Source organism: Ochlerotatus camptorhynchus, unplaced genomic scaffold (genome assembly GCF_037179485.1).
Source record: "Ochlerotatus camptorhynchus isolate MF236.1 unplaced genomic scaffold, CSIRO-AGI_Acam_v1.1 ptg000241l, whole genome shotgun sequence".
In the NCBI taxonomy this organism is placed as follows: Eukaryota; Metazoa; Arthropoda; class Insecta; order Diptera; family Culicidae; genus Ochlerotatus; species Ochlerotatus camptorhynchus.
This window is the reverse complement of record NW_027040731.1, coordinates 181,144-198,246: the sequence shown is the minus strand read 5'-3', so window position 1 is coordinate 198,246 and position 17,103 is coordinate 181,144. Positions and strand designations below refer to the sequence as shown.

At 41.6% G+C, this 17,103-nt stretch overlaps 1 protein-coding gene across 1 annotated transcript in view; it reads right to left on the bottom strand.

The window, feature by feature from the left end:
- Nucleotides 1–7,575: 7,575 nt before the first annotated feature.
- PlexB (plexin B) overlaps nt 7,576–17,103 on the bottom strand; it is a 122,689-nt gene continuing 113,161 nt past the window's right edge. The window contains exon 14 of the mRNA XM_065225929.1: nt 7,576–8,059. Coding sequence (XP_065082001.1) covers nt 8,043–8,059 — 17 coding nt within the window. The 3' untranslated portion in view covers nt 7,576–8,042. The remainder of the gene's footprint in view (nt 8,060–17,103) is intronic.

The following is a 17,103-nucleotide window of genomic DNA, read 5'->3' as shown; positions in this document are numbered from 1 at the left end:
TTGAGCGGAACGACTTTCTTTCATCTGTGGACTAGTACACCGTCCTCATTTTTTCAGCTGCAGTTCTTGTAGAGCTCCTGATTTGCTAGCCGGAAGTCCGAGAACTTGTCGCCATCCTGTTGTACACGCTCGGCCAGTTTATGGTACCACGGGTCGACCGATGCATCCACGGAGAACACTATCGAAGATACGATCCTGGACAGCGCATCCGGCACGGTGTTGATCACTCCCTTGCGGTACTTTATATCGAAGTCGAAGGCGTTTAGTCTGAGTATCCAGCGACTCATGAGAGCGGTCGGATTTTTCATGGACCGCAGATAACTCAATGCCGAATGATCACAGTATACCGTGAACTTTATCCCTTCATCGTAGCCGCGGAATTTCTCGATCGCTCGAATTACGGCCAAACACTCTCGCTCAGTCACCGAGTATTTGCGCTCCGATGCGGATAGCTTCTGCGAAAAGTACGCTATCGGATGCTCTTCCCCGTCCGTTTCCTGCGTCAGCACCGCTCCAATGGCCACGTCGCTTGCGTCACAGGCGATGGAAAATGGTTTCGTATGATCTGGCATCGCCAAGACCGGTGCTGAAACGAGCACTGACTTGAGCTTCAGAAAGGCCTCTTCTGCTTTGGTTATCCACCGGAACTTCACTTTCGCCTTCGTCAACTCCGTCAATGGTACTGCAATCCTCGACAAGTCTGCTATGAACCTGCGATAACAATTGCACAGGCCTAGGTATCTCTGAACGTCCTTCCTACACAGAAAAAAAAGCTGTTGAATATTACATTCAAACTGCTGCAACCAGGTCAATCCATCGGTTGTGTAATATAACGTTGTACGATGTACATCGATTTTGCGAACAAAATTACATCCATTGCTGTAATATTGTATCTGCTTTTTGCTATTACATCATTATTTCATACATCACCTTGAATTACATTGATCGATATTACATTTTTTTTGCTGTGTATTCTGCGGTGTTGGAAATCGCACGATACACTCAATCTTCTCCTGGTCCACATTCCATCCGTCCTTGTTCAACACGTATCCCAGATACTTCATCTCCTCCAGGAAGAATTTGGATTTTTCTGCAGAGATGGTTAGATTCGCTCTTTTCAGCCATTCTGCAACCTTCTCTAGCATTTCTATGTGTTCTTCAAATGTGCGCGAGCAGATGATTATATCGTCTAGATAATAAAACACATGTGGTTCCAAATCAGCGAATAAGTGCGTCATTAAGCGTGCTAAGGCCTGACTCGCCGTACAAAGTCCGAATGGTACCACTTTAAATTGGAAGTGACCTCTTTGTGGCACTGTGAAGGCAGTAACAGGGCGTGAGGACATCTCCAGTGGCAGCTGCCAGAAAGCATCTTTCAGGTCGATGGTAGAGATGAACGAGCATCCACTCAGGTTGTTCATTATCACCGAAATTTGAGGAATAGGGTAGCCTTCATTTACCATCACGGCGTTCAGGTGCCGAGCATCTAGACAAACCCGGTACTGGCCAGTTTTCTTTTTCACAGCCACTAGAGGATTGTTCCATGGCGAGAACAGCGCCTCCTCAATTACATCAAGCTCCAGCATCCGGTGAATCTCCTTATTCACTTCTTCTCGCCTTTATAGCGGAACGGCCAATTGTGGATTGCCTTTTGCGTCCTTCGCTCCTCCAGCTGTGGTCTGGCCGGCTCTTCGTGGTTCCGTCGTAGCAGTTTCTGTAGCAACTCATCACGTAGCCGGTTCCAGTCTTCCCTGGCGTTGGCTTCTCCAGCGTCCGCCCTAGGGTGGTGATACGGAGGAGGAGGTAAACTGTCGTCGATCACAAAGCGTCCACCAGTTCCTTTCTGCATGTTGTGTCCCCCGTTTGCTTGGAGGTTTCCTTGGTTGAACAGGTTCCAACCTCTTCCTCGCCCTTGTTGATGCGCTAACGACTCTGCTCCTCCGGTACTGTAGCCTGGCGTAGAGTTTCTTCGGATTGGCAAGGATGACAACGGAATCGCACCTTGTTGAGTTGTTTGGAACTGATTCTGAAAACTGTTCGTTTTATCGATGGTTGAGAGCTTGTTGGGGCTCGACTGCGCGACTGAGTTTCCCTCTTCATCAAATCCTCGTAGTCCCAAAGAAGATGCTGCTTGCGATGTCCGCGTCGGGATCGCACCTATGTTGTTGTTGACGTTGCTACTGCTCTTGTTGTTGCTGTTGTTATCCACACCATCACTATTCACAGTCTACTTTTCGCTCTTTCTCGTTCTTCCAAGTGTATCGTTGATGTCATCCAACGAAAACTGCACCAGCAAACATAGAATCGCGTACGTATCGTTCAGATTTACCGGTGGTTCAACAATAGCTAACCGGTCCCGATAGTGAATCAACCGCGATCGCATTTGCCTAACAACCGGAAGGTCTCCTCGCTTCATCGCCGCGTCGAATTCCGGTAATATTTCTCTGACCCGACATTGACATTGACTGATATTCTCCCTCACTTCTATCACATGAGAGGAGCTTTCATGGTGGATCCCCTTTATATCCTCCTGCATTCGAGCGCGTAAGCGAACGGCTCTAGCTCTACGAGGAATCGCACTGAGATTTGTTACGTGGCGCAAGGCCAGTTCGTAACCAATTTCCTCTTCCGTCAGGCAAGCAGGATCCATGATCCTAATAGGTCTTATAATTAACCAACTTAATAAAATGGTAGGCTCCACAAAGTGTTACGTATTCAAAGAAATTTGCCACAAACTACAAAACAAATTTCTAAAATCAGAATCCAAAATGGTTCGTTTTGTTGGGCACCAGAGAAAACCAACCATGCTATGCGCGAGGCTAGCATGCCGTTACCAGTGCGGGACAAACTGGAAAAAAATCAACAAATCAACAGACCTCGCAAAAAACACGGCTTCAGCAGCGCCGCTGAAGCATCCGGTTCCCGATCGGATGACCACTCCAGCTATGAAAACAGCAAGCAAGGAGCTGTTGACAACGAGCATCACTGCCACCGAAATACGTTCCACGGAAAAGGCTGAGGACCAACACCATGTACCGAAACCTCGCCATATCTTGCGACACCAAGGACCAAACACCAGTGAAAGCTGTCGAACTCGGTCGCAACCACCAACAAACTCTACCCGACGCCACCTCGTGGTGAGTCTAGTCGGCTCAGGAAGGGCCACAGAGCCACAGGGCGTTCCACACGGGGAGGTGATTCCGATCATTCTCAACTAACGGCATTGACTGATAAATTCCAGGCACAGGTCTTGAACGAAGTGGACGTCGTTTGCGTGAGGGTTACTATGATTTTCTAAAGTAACGCGAACAGGAGGCGCGGTTTTATCCTCTTTTCTGGGCTCATAGTAGCTTAGGTCGCGGAAATGCTTCCTTTTCTCAAACAGCAATTGATCTACCCACTTAATCCGTTTGATATGTTAGCTAACATGTTATTACAAATATTTGTTTGATGTTAGATCTCTAGTTTTATTTTAGCTCCTAAAACTCATTGAATATCGAGCCACAGGTAGGCTAGGCACAGAAGATTGGAGAATAACTTAGCATAGAGACATTCTGCCCAATATTGGGCGTTCAGATCACCCTCTGGCAGGACTCGCTGCCGTTATGTTTGTTTTGATTTAGTTGTGGAATTTGGATCCGGTGAGCGAAAAGGCTTACGGGTTTTAGTTATGTTGCAGTTATCTACATACATCTTAAGGTTTTCTTAAGCCGATAATAAGTAAGATCTGTCAAGTCTCTATGCGACTTCTTTTGGAAGTGAGTTAAGAGTTTTTTGTGAGCTTCTTCATCATCGCTCACAAAAAACTCTGCGCCTGTGGTAAGGTTGGGTTACGTTAGTATTTTAAGAGGAATGAAGAAAATAAGTTCAGTGCGTAAGCCCGACACAAGGAATTAAAATGATGTATTTTCATCGAGCGTGCATCACCGAAACGTCGTGCTGCAGGAGCATCTCACTTGAAACATCAACAAGGAACAAAGATTCGCTTGCAGTTTGACAGGCGTTGGGATTTCCGCCGCACATACACTAACAAGCAGAACGAAAGCAACGAAAGGTCGTCGAACGATTGGTGCGGAGTAAGTGGCAGCAGCCGGTCGGCAATCAAGGAAGATGGTGAGGTCTGGTGGCAGCGGTGAGCTACACCGTGAAAACATAATCACACGACGTGTCGCAGTGCGAGTGAGAAAAAGTCCAAGATACGCGACGGGTGACGAGAAGACCCTGAATTTTCCTGTCACGCACGTGACATTCTGGTACCGGCCATCTTACAACACCAGGTAAGATCACGAAGTGAAGCTCGCATTTCGATCACAGGTCTGCCAAAATCCCACGAGCACTTTGTAATCAATCGATCCCACGTCCAGCGAAGAACTATCCGCATCCGCAATCCGCCGCACGGACAACATCGAACAAGCCACAAGCCGTCAAGAAACCCATTACACGAGACAAAAGAGCCTTTTCAGGAAGTAAGACTCCATCGTGCTGTTCTGCATTACTCGGACTAACGGTATTCGTCCGTAGGGCTCTTTTTTTTCATTTAATTCACAGCCAAGGAGACACGCACGGTTAACGCATACCCGCACCGAATCGGGTTCTTGAATGGCGAGCGGTGGCGTGCAGTTGCAGCTGGAAACGGTACCATCTGGAGCGGGCGTCCTCGCGCAAGCAGATCTTTGACAACATCCCGGCGATTGGTACGCCGCATGAAGTGACCTTCGCGAGTGATCATCAGAAGAGGAAGGTGGCGGGTCAAACAGCGTCCCGAGACGCCCAGGAGAAGCGAGAAGCAGCAGTTTCGGATGGTGATAGCCATTTGGATCAGCACAGTGGGGTTGACGCGTCAGCCCAATATGCCAACGGTGCGTGAGTAGAAAAGTTGAATGTGATAGCATATAAAAGAACATTAGGCAGATTATGGACAGGCAAAATGTTGGTGCAGCAATAAAATAAAGGGGCATGTATTTAAAACCATACTTCATGCTTTGTTGGCGTATTACTTGCATGTTAGCCGGTTTGACGGATGCACAAATCCCCGCAGAAGTCGTTATTGCAACAGGTTATTGAGTATTAGGGCGACCAAATATTCTGGAAAACATTCAACGAATCTGATTTTTAGATAATTCACACGTGGAACAGGAGAAAACCCATGACAGCACCAGAAATACCATATAATTTAAGGCTGTCATCATATTTTTTTTTTGTAATGATCCAGTGGCAGCACTTGCTTAAACTCTACACTGGACCCCTTTTATTGATAAATTTTGCTTCTATGAGCCTCTATTTTAAATCAACACACAGACGGCTATGGTGCCCGTTTGGTCACTGTTGTTTTTGTGCTGATCCAAATAGTTTTGATAATATAATTGCGCATTCTTTTTTTTTTTTAAGGTTGATTTTGTCCCAGTCTTGTCTTCTGTCGTCACTTATTTTGTCATTTTGTCTTGTGTATTAACCCCCACTTGTCTTGTTTATTGTGTCAACTTGTGTCTATTGTCCTTCCCCATCTGTTACTCTGTCATGACTAATTTCATTGATATATAAAAATAGTAATATCAATTACAGGATAATATGGTTATTTCTCGATTACTTTTTCAAAGGGAAGCACCAGCTCCTGCAAACAATGCATCCGATCGTCGATCCGGCGCAACCGGCAGCTCGCACACGCTTATCAACACCACCAGCAGGTAGAGGAAAATTTCCCCTATCTGATGATAGTGCCAGCCCGCGTGGGCGAGCCACCAGTTAAGCCAAATCGACGACCAAACGCACCGCCTACAAAATCCGATACGCTCCCTTGAAAAAGTTATCGAGATTTCTACTAATTAATGAATTATTGACAATTACCTCTCATGATCCTTGGCTCTGATTTTAACTTACCACTTTTTGATTATTTATCAAATACCTCTCCCAGAATATATAACTCCCCGATGCCTTGTTGGTTTCTGGTCTCATTTGGATTGGTACTGAATTTGTTTGACATCCTGTTCGAAGTAATTCTTTGAGTTCCAGCTTGTACGTGTCTCACGTCATATGATTCGCCATTCATAAAGATAATGGGTTAAAAGGGAGTAAAACATACATAAAGGTAGATTAGTATTAGTTGTACTTGATCTAAACAATAGAAAGAAGCATAGATGACTTAGTAGAAAAATAAAACTAATAAAAGTGCAATGGATAAGTGTTAGTTCCGTGATCATTTTAGTGTTAGTAGTTATGTTAGTATTGATCCGTATTCAGCCCTGCCGGCCCCTCCAGCACTATTTGCAGCAATTGTGATATGATTATGCGACACTGCTACTACTACTATGTTAGATGTATGACTTGTCAATTTTCGCAACGCAATGTCTTTCAATAAATCACTCAATCAATTTGATGTTTGAAAATTTGCTCAAACGGGCTTTGTTGACACATCATACCTTACCGAAAACTAAAGCACAACAATCCTAATTCTTATTTCAAACCTATCAACATATTTAACACATCTTTCCTAAAACTTCACTTGTTCGTAAGCGCCTGGTTGAAGATATGACTTTCGCTATTGACATTGTCTGTAATTAACAAATACACTTAATATGAAGATATATTATACAACTTCATAGGCTAGTCGCCTCCCTAAGCGGACCCCCCGCGTCCTATCTCTTATGTTAATTAACTTTCTGAATTCTATAATTGAAGTTTATTTAATAAATAACTGAAATCTCTAATCTACCTACACAATCATAACCCATGCTTTTAAACTACAATTTAACGTGTTTCAAGTACTTCTGGCTTTTACATATATTAATTATATCTTTGTTCGTCCCAGATGACACCTTCAAGTGACTCAAATGCTTCACTTTGAAGTTAGTTTCCAAGCTAATTTTAAATTGTATATTGTATAGGGTAAATGTTCCAACTACGCTCTCACGCTTCCACTATGTGGCACCACAAAAATACATATGGGTATGTCACAATAGAAGCACACCACAGTGGAAATCCCGAGATATAGTTCAAACACTTATCCCAAATCAAAATGAAGCACATATAAGATTAGTTACAATACCATGTACAAAAATGATGTTTAACATTGTTTCCTGAGTAATAATTCAATGAAAACAACAATGAAAGCTTGTCACGCAAATAGAAGGAGCACTGTTGGGCACTTTCTGAAATATTCCAATAGTATAATTCTCTTGCAAACCCAAATGAATCTATCTGCGTAAAAATAAATAAAATCAGAGTGATTTGCGGCAAAACCCGCCAGTATCACACCCAACGTCAGTGCCTATATGTAAGCGTACTACGACGCGGCTCTCAATTAAAGGAGTAACAAGTGTGATACTATCACTGCTAGACTAGATCTTTGGTTCTCTCATGCAGTGGTTTATCAGAGAGGGGAAGCTCAGTAATCCCCATTGCCTGCCCATGACGCCATTCTATCGCGGCATGAGCCAGCAACGCCGACCATAAACCCACCGTCTCCAACAGTCCACTAGCATGAAATTAAGCCCGCCCACCAACAGCAAGGTGCAAAAACTAGCCAAGGGGAGGGAATTTAAGGCTGTCATCATATTGTAACATTAAAATAGCTTTCTCAATTATACGCTTTATTCGTTATCTCACTAGAGTCACTCGTTTATAAATGCCTAACTACAAAGCTTGACTCAGTTAATACACATTTAAAATGAATGGAAAGTTGCACATTAATGCTTATTTACAGGTGAATCTGTGAGGATACCGTTACGGTATCATTCAAATCAGTCAAAAAATGGCGTCTGCGTATATAATTTAAATTTCGTAATCGCCAAAAAAAAATAAATAAAATTAAAAAAAAAATAAGTTTGGCACGCAATAAAAAAAGACAATGCACGTCAAATTCAGATCGAATCGACAATAAGAGATACTCGTGCAGTCCACTTAGCTCATATTCAAATATTTGTTTAAAATATTACATCTATCTGGTAGCGTATGGCAACCAATCGTATCGTATCTCTTAACACACAAATCTTCAATTTTCCAGTCCAAATTGCACTGCAAACGTCGCAATCAGTAAACGATTCATATTATAAATAATTTTGCCCTGAAAATACAAAAAACCAACATGTATCAGATGAATTGTGAGAGGAATTAAGCATGCAATATTTTTAGTTTGAATGAAGGCGAAGAAATTTTACGTTAGATTTTGGTGTATAATAATAGTATAATATTTTCCCTAATTGCGTCAAATATGGTCAAACCGAATATGCAAACTCTTAATAATTGACCTACATACCAGAGTGGTTTGAAATGTTAACCATATTTGACGCAATTAGGGAAAATATTCAATCCAATGTTTATTTTAAAAAAATCAACACGTGATGATTTTCTTTGAAATTTTACATGTCACTATTTTAAACATCTAAAAATCGGGGAACAATATAAAAATGGACGAACTTGTTAAAAAAATCACTAATGATGGATTGTTGAAAATTTCTTTAAATGCTTAGCGGGTACATAACATTATAATGTTTAATTAATGAGTTTGGCCTTTCCGGATCAGATTTAGACCATATCGTAGACATAGATTTACAAACTCATAGCCATTAAGGTGGTTCAAAATATTGATTTTGCTTCACGAAAACATGTACCATGTTGAGCTTGTGTACACAAACCAAAGCGAATGTTCAGCTAGAACTTACGTTGCAATGTTGTATGCAGGTACATTTCATACAATACACTCGGGTGTATCCGTGTATTCGCAGAAGTTTGTGCACGGGTACATTGCACCCGGGTTTGTGCAAAATTATAAAATAACATAAAAAAACATAGCAGACCAGGACTCATACCATGAATCTTGTGACCATCAATCCTGCGTATTGACCACTCGGACACTCGTCTATTTATTGCACGAAAAAAATAAAGGCATATAAAGAAGCTCTCGTAGTAGGAAAGAGAATTATTTCGTCTGCCCTTTATGCAAGCCGTCTCCAGTCTTCACTGTACAACATTGTGTGTAAAGTGCACCAATGTTTTGCACTCACTTGTTCTTCGCTTGCTATGTTCGAATATGTACAAGCCCATTTGTACACAAGTTTATACTCAAGTATTGCTGATTGCATCTGAAACTGGACAGTCCCAAAAATGCAAAAAGTGTGATAAAAGTGCACGTTTCCGTCAAATAGTTTTGATGTCTTCGGAGCACTTATTGCTTGCATCATAAGAAATAAGTGCATCGAAGACACCAAGACGATTAGACGTAAACTTGCAGTTTTATCACACTTTTCAATAAGTGAAAACGCGCTTATTAGTCCAATTTGGTGTGAAACGCACAATACAATGAACATGTTTGCTCCCATGTACAAACTCATGCGCTTGCATAAACAGCACTTCCCTTACCTACACGCTAACTTGAAAGTACCCATGAATGAGTAAAAAAAAACATTTTGAAGAAAAGTGGCGTTACTCATTATTGAGTAATTTTTTTACCCAAAAATGAGTATTTGTTACCCATTAATGAGTAAAAGTTACTCATTAATGGGTAATAGATACTCATTAATGGGTAAAAGATTTACTAATGTAATGAATTAAGAAACTTTTCTTCAGAAAGGGTCTTTTTTATCCTTGAATGGGTACTTTCAAGTTAGCGTGTACTACGAGCGCTTCTTATGCCTTTAATCTTTTCGTTACCCGCGCAATAAAATAGATGAGTGGTCAAGACGCAGGACTGATGATCACAAGATTCATATGTTTTCGTGAAGACTGACCGTGCGGTTAAGAACGCTTCAAGTTTAAATTAGTAAGTAAAAAATTAATATGCGGTCATTTATGTTTCTTTAAGCGTCATATTATTGTGTGTGTTTGATTCCGCAAGATCGTTCTTCACAGATGGATCACTAATAGAGGCGTCCGCAGGTTTTGGTATTTATAACGAATTTCATAGCGCCTCTCGAATGCTTCATGCTCCTTGTTCCGTATATGTTGCTGAACTGGCTGCAATACATTATACGCTAGAAACGATCGCCTCACTTGCACCAGATCATTATTTTATTTTTACGGATAGTCTCAGTTCTGTCGAGGCGATTCGCTCCATGAGGCCGGTAAAGCACTCCTCGTATTTTCTCATGAAAATACGAGAGCTTCTAAGTGCTTTATCTTTAAGATCTTTTGTCATCACCTTTGCATGGGTCCCATCTCATTGCTCTATTCCGGGCAATGAGAAGGCGAACTCGCTTGCAAAGGTGGGCGCTATGGAAGGCGATATTTACGATCGACAAATCGCCTACGACGAATTTTTCTTCATTTATCGTCAACAGTCACTCGCCAGCTGGCAAAATAAATGGAGTGAAGGGAGTTTGGGACGATGGTTATATTCAATCATCCCTAAGGTGTCGAAGTGTCCTTGGTTCAAGGGGTTGGATGTGGGTCGAGACTTCATTCGTATGATGTCTCGCCTCATGTCCAATCACTACTCGTTAAACGCTCACTTGTTCCGTGTTGAGCTGGGGGACAGTAATCTCTGTGAATGTGGACAAGGTTACCAGGACGCAGTTCACATTATTTGGTCATGTGCTGAGCACCGTGGAGTCAGATCCGAGTTGTACGATTCTCTTCGGGCTCGAGGTAGACAACCTAATGTTCCAGTTCGGGATATTTTGGCTAGACGCGATCTGGAGTTTATGCAACTCATATATGTTTTCTTGAAGAATATTAACCATAGATTGTAAGTTTGATTAACCTTGTGTTTAGTTTGTGTTTTGTATGTGTGTGTGTATTTTTTTTTGTAGATTTGTTTCTGTAATAATTGTATAATTACAGAGTTGATATAACGTCGATAGGATTAAGTATATGTTTTAGAAATAGTGACATTTTTGAATCATAAATCATATTCCAAATCTCCTTTTCCCTCTCCCGATCCAAACAATTGTTATCCACTAGCCTCGAGAAGACCGCGAGTAATCGGTCCCAATCCTTTAATTTTAGATTTAAGACATTTATAATGTATAAAGAAAATGATAACTTGGCTCTGTACAGTTTATTCGATTGAGCCTGTACAAATAAAGTAACTAACAAAAAAAAAAAAAAAATTATTGTGTACTGTATACCTTTGCCATGAATATTGATTTGCCCAATTTTTGCAACAAAAATGTAATGGTTAGACATATCATTGTGCCTAATACCGCGCACTTGAAGAGTGTTACTTAGAATCACCCTTGTTGACTACGCCCCGTCAGAATCAAACGTGACCGTGCCCACATTAAACGCTCCGCTACTATACGCCACACTCAGCGCTGGTCAAGGGATTAATAGCACTACGAATGAATCATCACCCGAAGAGATGCAAAATAACAACAAAGCGGCCATCGTGATAAAGTTTTTTTTTGTCTCCAAGACAATAAATAAATTAATCTACAGTTTTTTTTTTCTAAACGACAATTAAGTACTTAATACTAAATTGGTTATTCCTAAATTAACGGAAATTTGAGCTATCATCTACTGATTTTTTCGGATTAAGCTAAATTTAGGTGAGTTATTTACAAGATAATGATATAAGAGTGAAAATATCGTATACTACATCTAGACGAAAAGGAGGTTATTCAATGAGAACCAGGCTTTGAACAGCCCGTAATGACGAATGTTATTGTATTGTCGTTAGCTCATAGGTGAAAAATTCCTTAATTCTAAACTATAACTATTAAATACTAAACGAATATTATATTCAAACACAGGTCGTTAGCTGCGGGATATTCGAATATTACAGTTGTTGTTAGAGAAACTAGAAACACTAAAAGTAAGATTAACTTATACTTAATTGATAAAGTACATTTGACATTACCAGTAAAAACTGTTTCATTTTTAGGAATTTTAAAATTTACAACATCGACGGATTAAATTCATGGAATTTGGTTTCTTGTTTCACTCCCTCAACAACAACCCCTATATTAAACCCACGGGGTAACATCATGCACCTCTGTTTCTAGCGTTGCTTAGAGCCTTAAGGCTGGCGCACAATGCATAAGTTTCCGGGTTTTTTGACAGATAATGGGCAAACTGTCAAAAAACCTGAAAGTTATCCATTGTGCGCCGGCCTTTATTCAGCATGTAAAACATACTATGACGGCGAGAAGCCCCCCAACAGAGGTTTTCACGTCTGGTTGTATTGGTGGGATATGTGAGAGCGTGTTAGTGAATATCCGAGGAAAATACATAACAAATCGATGTCAAACTTATTTTGACAGATCTACTTTCATACATTTTTTAGGTTAGGCAAAGGAAAATAATAAACAACTTTACACGGCGATGCTCCCGCTAGTGTGCGTGCGTTAAACGTCACTAATCTCTATGCTACGGCGATGTAAGGTACTCCCCTGACGAGGCCACAAGTTTTCCACCGAGCTCGTTTGACGTCCGTCATGACGGCCCGAAAAAGAAAAGCAGCTAAGAAGAAGAAGTAGAAAAAACACAAGTCCATCAAGTTTAATATTGCTCACGTGAAATTTACTATATATATACTTTATATACTATTATATAAATAGTAACTATAATAATAAAACGTACTTACTCGCGTACTTACAACTAATAGCTACAATTAAAATTTGCCTAACCTAAATCACAATCTAGTGAAGAATCTCGTCGAGTTTACGAAGATCACTGAAAATTTGTGAGTATTGAAAGAAATTAGAATTGGAAATTGTAACTAAATAATAAATAAAACTATTAGCTAAAGCTGTTCCCAAAATTACTTTGTTTGTGGAGCTACTAAGGAAACGGTGACAACGAATTCTTTAGAAATTATCATCGCGAGATCCCCTGAAAATTAGTCAGATTAATGATGGAGATAAGCCACAGGATGAGTCCAATTGCATGGCCTGTGAGCACCTGGATAACATCGAAAATATGGTGACCTATGACTCTTGCTGGGTTAGATTCCCGGTTTGGTCTAGGATTTTTTCGGGTTGGAAAATTTCTCGACTTCCCTGGGCATAGAGTATGATTGTACTTGCCAGACAATTATACTAATGCAAAAATGGTACAGGCATCGAAAGCTCTCAATTGACAACTGTGGAAGTGCATCTAGAACACTAAGTTGAGAGCACGCAATAAGCTAATATGCGATACGCAATAAGCTTGAATAAGAGACGAACTAGCCTATGGCTAAAAATCTCTTAAATAAAGAACAAACAAAAAATGGGCTTGCGGTTCCTGGTAGGGGAAACAGCCCTATTGTTGCGGTACGTTAGCAGCGTTAGAAGCCTATTGAGACCTCCATACACAACAATAGGCTTCTAACGCTGCTAACGTACCGCAACAATAGGGCTGTTTCCCCTACCACTTCAGCTGTACGGAGGTCGATGAAGGCGTATCGAATCAACCGTGGAAGTACACCTCTTGTGGCACCCTCAACCAAGTTTGAAGCAAAGCTGGTAGTTCCATCCGACGGAGGAAAATCGTCGAGGACTTCAGATTTTAACAAACCAAATACCAGAAGGAGTAAGAAGTTGGCAACGAAAGACTCAGTAAGTGTTACCTCTAGTGTTAGAAGTAGGGCACTCGAGATAGAAATGCAAATGTTGGAGGAGCAAGAGCGGATCAAAGAGCAGGAACTGAAAGAAGAAAAAGAGTTGAAGCAAAAGAAGTGAAAGTTAGAGAAGTAATTGAGGGGTCACGAGTTAGAATTAGAAGCCAAAAAGTTGGCAGAATATAAAGCTTTCCAGGAGAAACAGCTCGCGGGTGAAGAAAAGTTCCGTAAAGCCCGAAAAGAAATGAGGCAGCAGTCGCTTGACAAGAAAAAAAATCTTGTTCGACAGTTGTCACAGCGCGGTAGTGAAGCTTCGAGCGTTTATCAAAGTGAGACGGCGAAATCTGTTGAGAAGGTGAAAAAGTGGTTGCAGAAATCCGGCAAGCAGACAGAGGGAGATAACAAAAATAAGTCCACGTCAGCAGCCAAGGATTCTCGCAAAGTTCCGTATAAGAAACCCGGAAAACCAATCTTCGACGACGGTCCCCATCCAGTTCCTGACAAAGCTCGGAGAAAAATCATGCCTAACGAAAAGTCGGACAAGACCGAGACGAGCGACGACGATAGCGACCGAGATATCAATAGTCAACAAGCAGAGAAGGGCTATACCAGGCATCAGTTAGCAGCACGTCAAGTGATGGGAAAAGATCTTCCGGTGTTTTCGGGAAATCCGGAGGAGTGGCCTATCTGGATCAGCAACTTCGAAAGGTCAACAGCTACGTGTGGATTTTCCCAGGATGAAAATCTGATTCGGTTACAATGCTGCCTGAAGAGTTCTACATTGGAAATGGTGCGCAGCAGACTTCTTTCTCCGAATAGCGTTGCTCATGTTATCAAGACTTTGCAGTCACGCTATGGTCGGCCAGAAACTTTGATTAATGCACTCACCGAGAAAATCCGTCATCTTCCTCCTCCAAGAATGGACAACTTGGAAAACATAGTCGACTTCGGTATGGGGGTTGACAATCTGGTGGAACACCTGAAGAATGCAAACCAACAGCCACATCTGACGAATCCGCCGCTGCTTCACGATCTTGTAGGAAAGCTTCCTGTCGATTACCGGTTGAAGTGGTCAGCGTTCAAGAGTGACGTAGAGGAAGTGAATCTTGGAACGTTTGGATTGTTCATGTCTTTGTTGGTGGAGCTAGCGTTCGAAGTGATGGATGACACACCGACTGGAAAGTCAACCAAAGGAGTGCATTCGAGGCATAAAGAACGAGGTTACGTACAAGCTCATTCAGAGTATCCTTCGACTGGGCCGACTTCGTCGAACAACAACTCAACCACACCGACAAAGCAGCCGATAAAGATCTGTGCATATTGCAAGGTGGATGGTCACAGGGTAATGGACTATTTCAAGTTTAAGTCGTTGAATATCAATGAACGGTTCAAGGTCGTCAGTCAGAACTCGCTGTGTCGAACTTGCTTGAACTAACACGGGAAATGGCCGTGTAAGACCTGGCGAGGGTGCGGAATAGAAGGTTGTCGTTTGCGTCATCATACACTGTTGCATTCGGCCATACCATCCGTACCGACAGTAGTCTCTACGAGCCATTTGGAGCAACAGACCAACGGTAGTCCCTTTTTCCGGATTCTACCAGTAACGTTATATGGAGACAAATGTAAGCTTAACGTGTATGCATTCGGGGATGTAGGTTCGCAGCTGACACTATTGGATGATGGAGTAGCTGAGCATTTGGGAATCACTGGGCCGATTGAAACGTTGAATCTACAATGGACCGGGAATATTACACGGAACGGATAGAACTCCAGGCAGATTCGGATGGAGATTTCGGGTTGTGAGCTGGCGAAACGCTACAAGTTATTCGACGCACGTACCGTAGCTACCCGAAAAAAAAATACAGTGAAATTTTCAGTGGAAACAATGCTGTAACATTAATATTTATTGTCGACAATAAAAATGATTGTTATAATGTTGTACTCTTCCGAGAACGGCAAAACTGCTACCTAGCTGTACAATGAATGAACATAATAAAATGTTGTTACAATGATTTTTATCGTATTTTTCATTTATTTTATTGTTAACATGATTCGATCATGAACAATAATGAACAGCTCTATTACAATAAAAATTGTTGTTACATTAAATATTGGTATGTTTTCATTGTGGGTTACTTCACGAACAATAAAAATAAATCTGATTGAAGCATGCAGACTATGAGAAGGTCAGCAACACTGCCAATATAAACAAGATAGGCGCTGCTCGTATGGCTCTGGCTTTGACAGTTCGTTTGGCTCAAAACCAGCCAGTCCGCGTCCGCTCATCTTTTTTTCTTGGCCTTCTCTAAAGCTGGGTTAAGATGGTTCAATTCAGCGTTCAACTCAATTGAACTGCGAAATGAACGTCCAGAAATCTAACCGATATCGGACTTGCTTTATTCGTTGCCAAGCCAATTGAACGCCTACGCCCAGATCGGTTTGAGTTGAATTCAACTCACCTGCCTCATCTAAATCCCGCTTAATGCAGACCTTTTCCGTGCAGTCAATAATCATACAGTATAATAATAAAAAATTCCACCACTTGAAGATGTCAGGAAGGAACTCTCAGGTGGAAGCATATTTCATGGGCGATTCTCTCCAGTAGAATGCATTAACTTATCAACGACGCTCAACCACCAAGGAGACGTGACCTAGAGAGATCGAGTGCAGGGGAGTTGGCCTCCATTACTCACAAGTTCCGGATCGAATCTCAATCCATAACCAGTAAAAAAAGGACTCACCCGCAACAAGACAGACGGAGGTTCCCTTCCCGGGGCGATGTTTTATTTTTTCGATTTATTTTTAATGTCGATAAAGTAGATCTGTCAAGCCAACACATGCACTCTAAAGTACACTGTTATTTTTTTAATCACGAAAATTTCATTGTTAAGATACTTAACAACCCCCCTTTTTTATTGTAAATTTTCCATTTACCATGAAATTTACTGTTTTGTACAACATAAATCAAGGTAAATTTATTGTAGACGTAACAATATAAATCATTGTTAAGACAATAATTTTAGTCTTATTGTTACATTGTTTTTAATGTATTTTTGTTGTTATTTTTTTTCGGGTAGCCTTCGACTACCGACGCAATCGTTGCACTACCACAACTTAGCAACAAGTTTTCCGCATCTACGAAGTAACACCGAAGCTCTTGATTGGTCTTGACAACCTGAAACCGACGGTTCCGTTGATGATTCGGGAAGGAGGTTGGAGCCAACCTATGGCAGCCAAGTGTCGTATCTACGGCTGCTCACAGACAGTTTCGGAACCATTTACCTGTGGGTTTCACGTTGGAGGATGGACCAACCCAGAGCCAGACTTGAACCAGCTAGTCCGCGATTACATAACGCTGGACAATTCGGACGTAGCATCTCCGCTAACTCCGCTCGAATCAGACGAGGATAAACGAGCACGTATGCTACTTCAATCGATGACTAGCAGGATTGGCAACCGATTCGAGACTGGTTTTCTATGGATGTGGGATGATATCCAGTTTCCAAATAGCTACGGGATGGCGTACCGACGCTTGCGCTTGCTAGAGAAACGTTTCAGGAAAGAACCTCATCTTTACGACTGCGTGCGTCAACAAATGCAGGAGTATCAAGATAAAGGCTACGCTCATC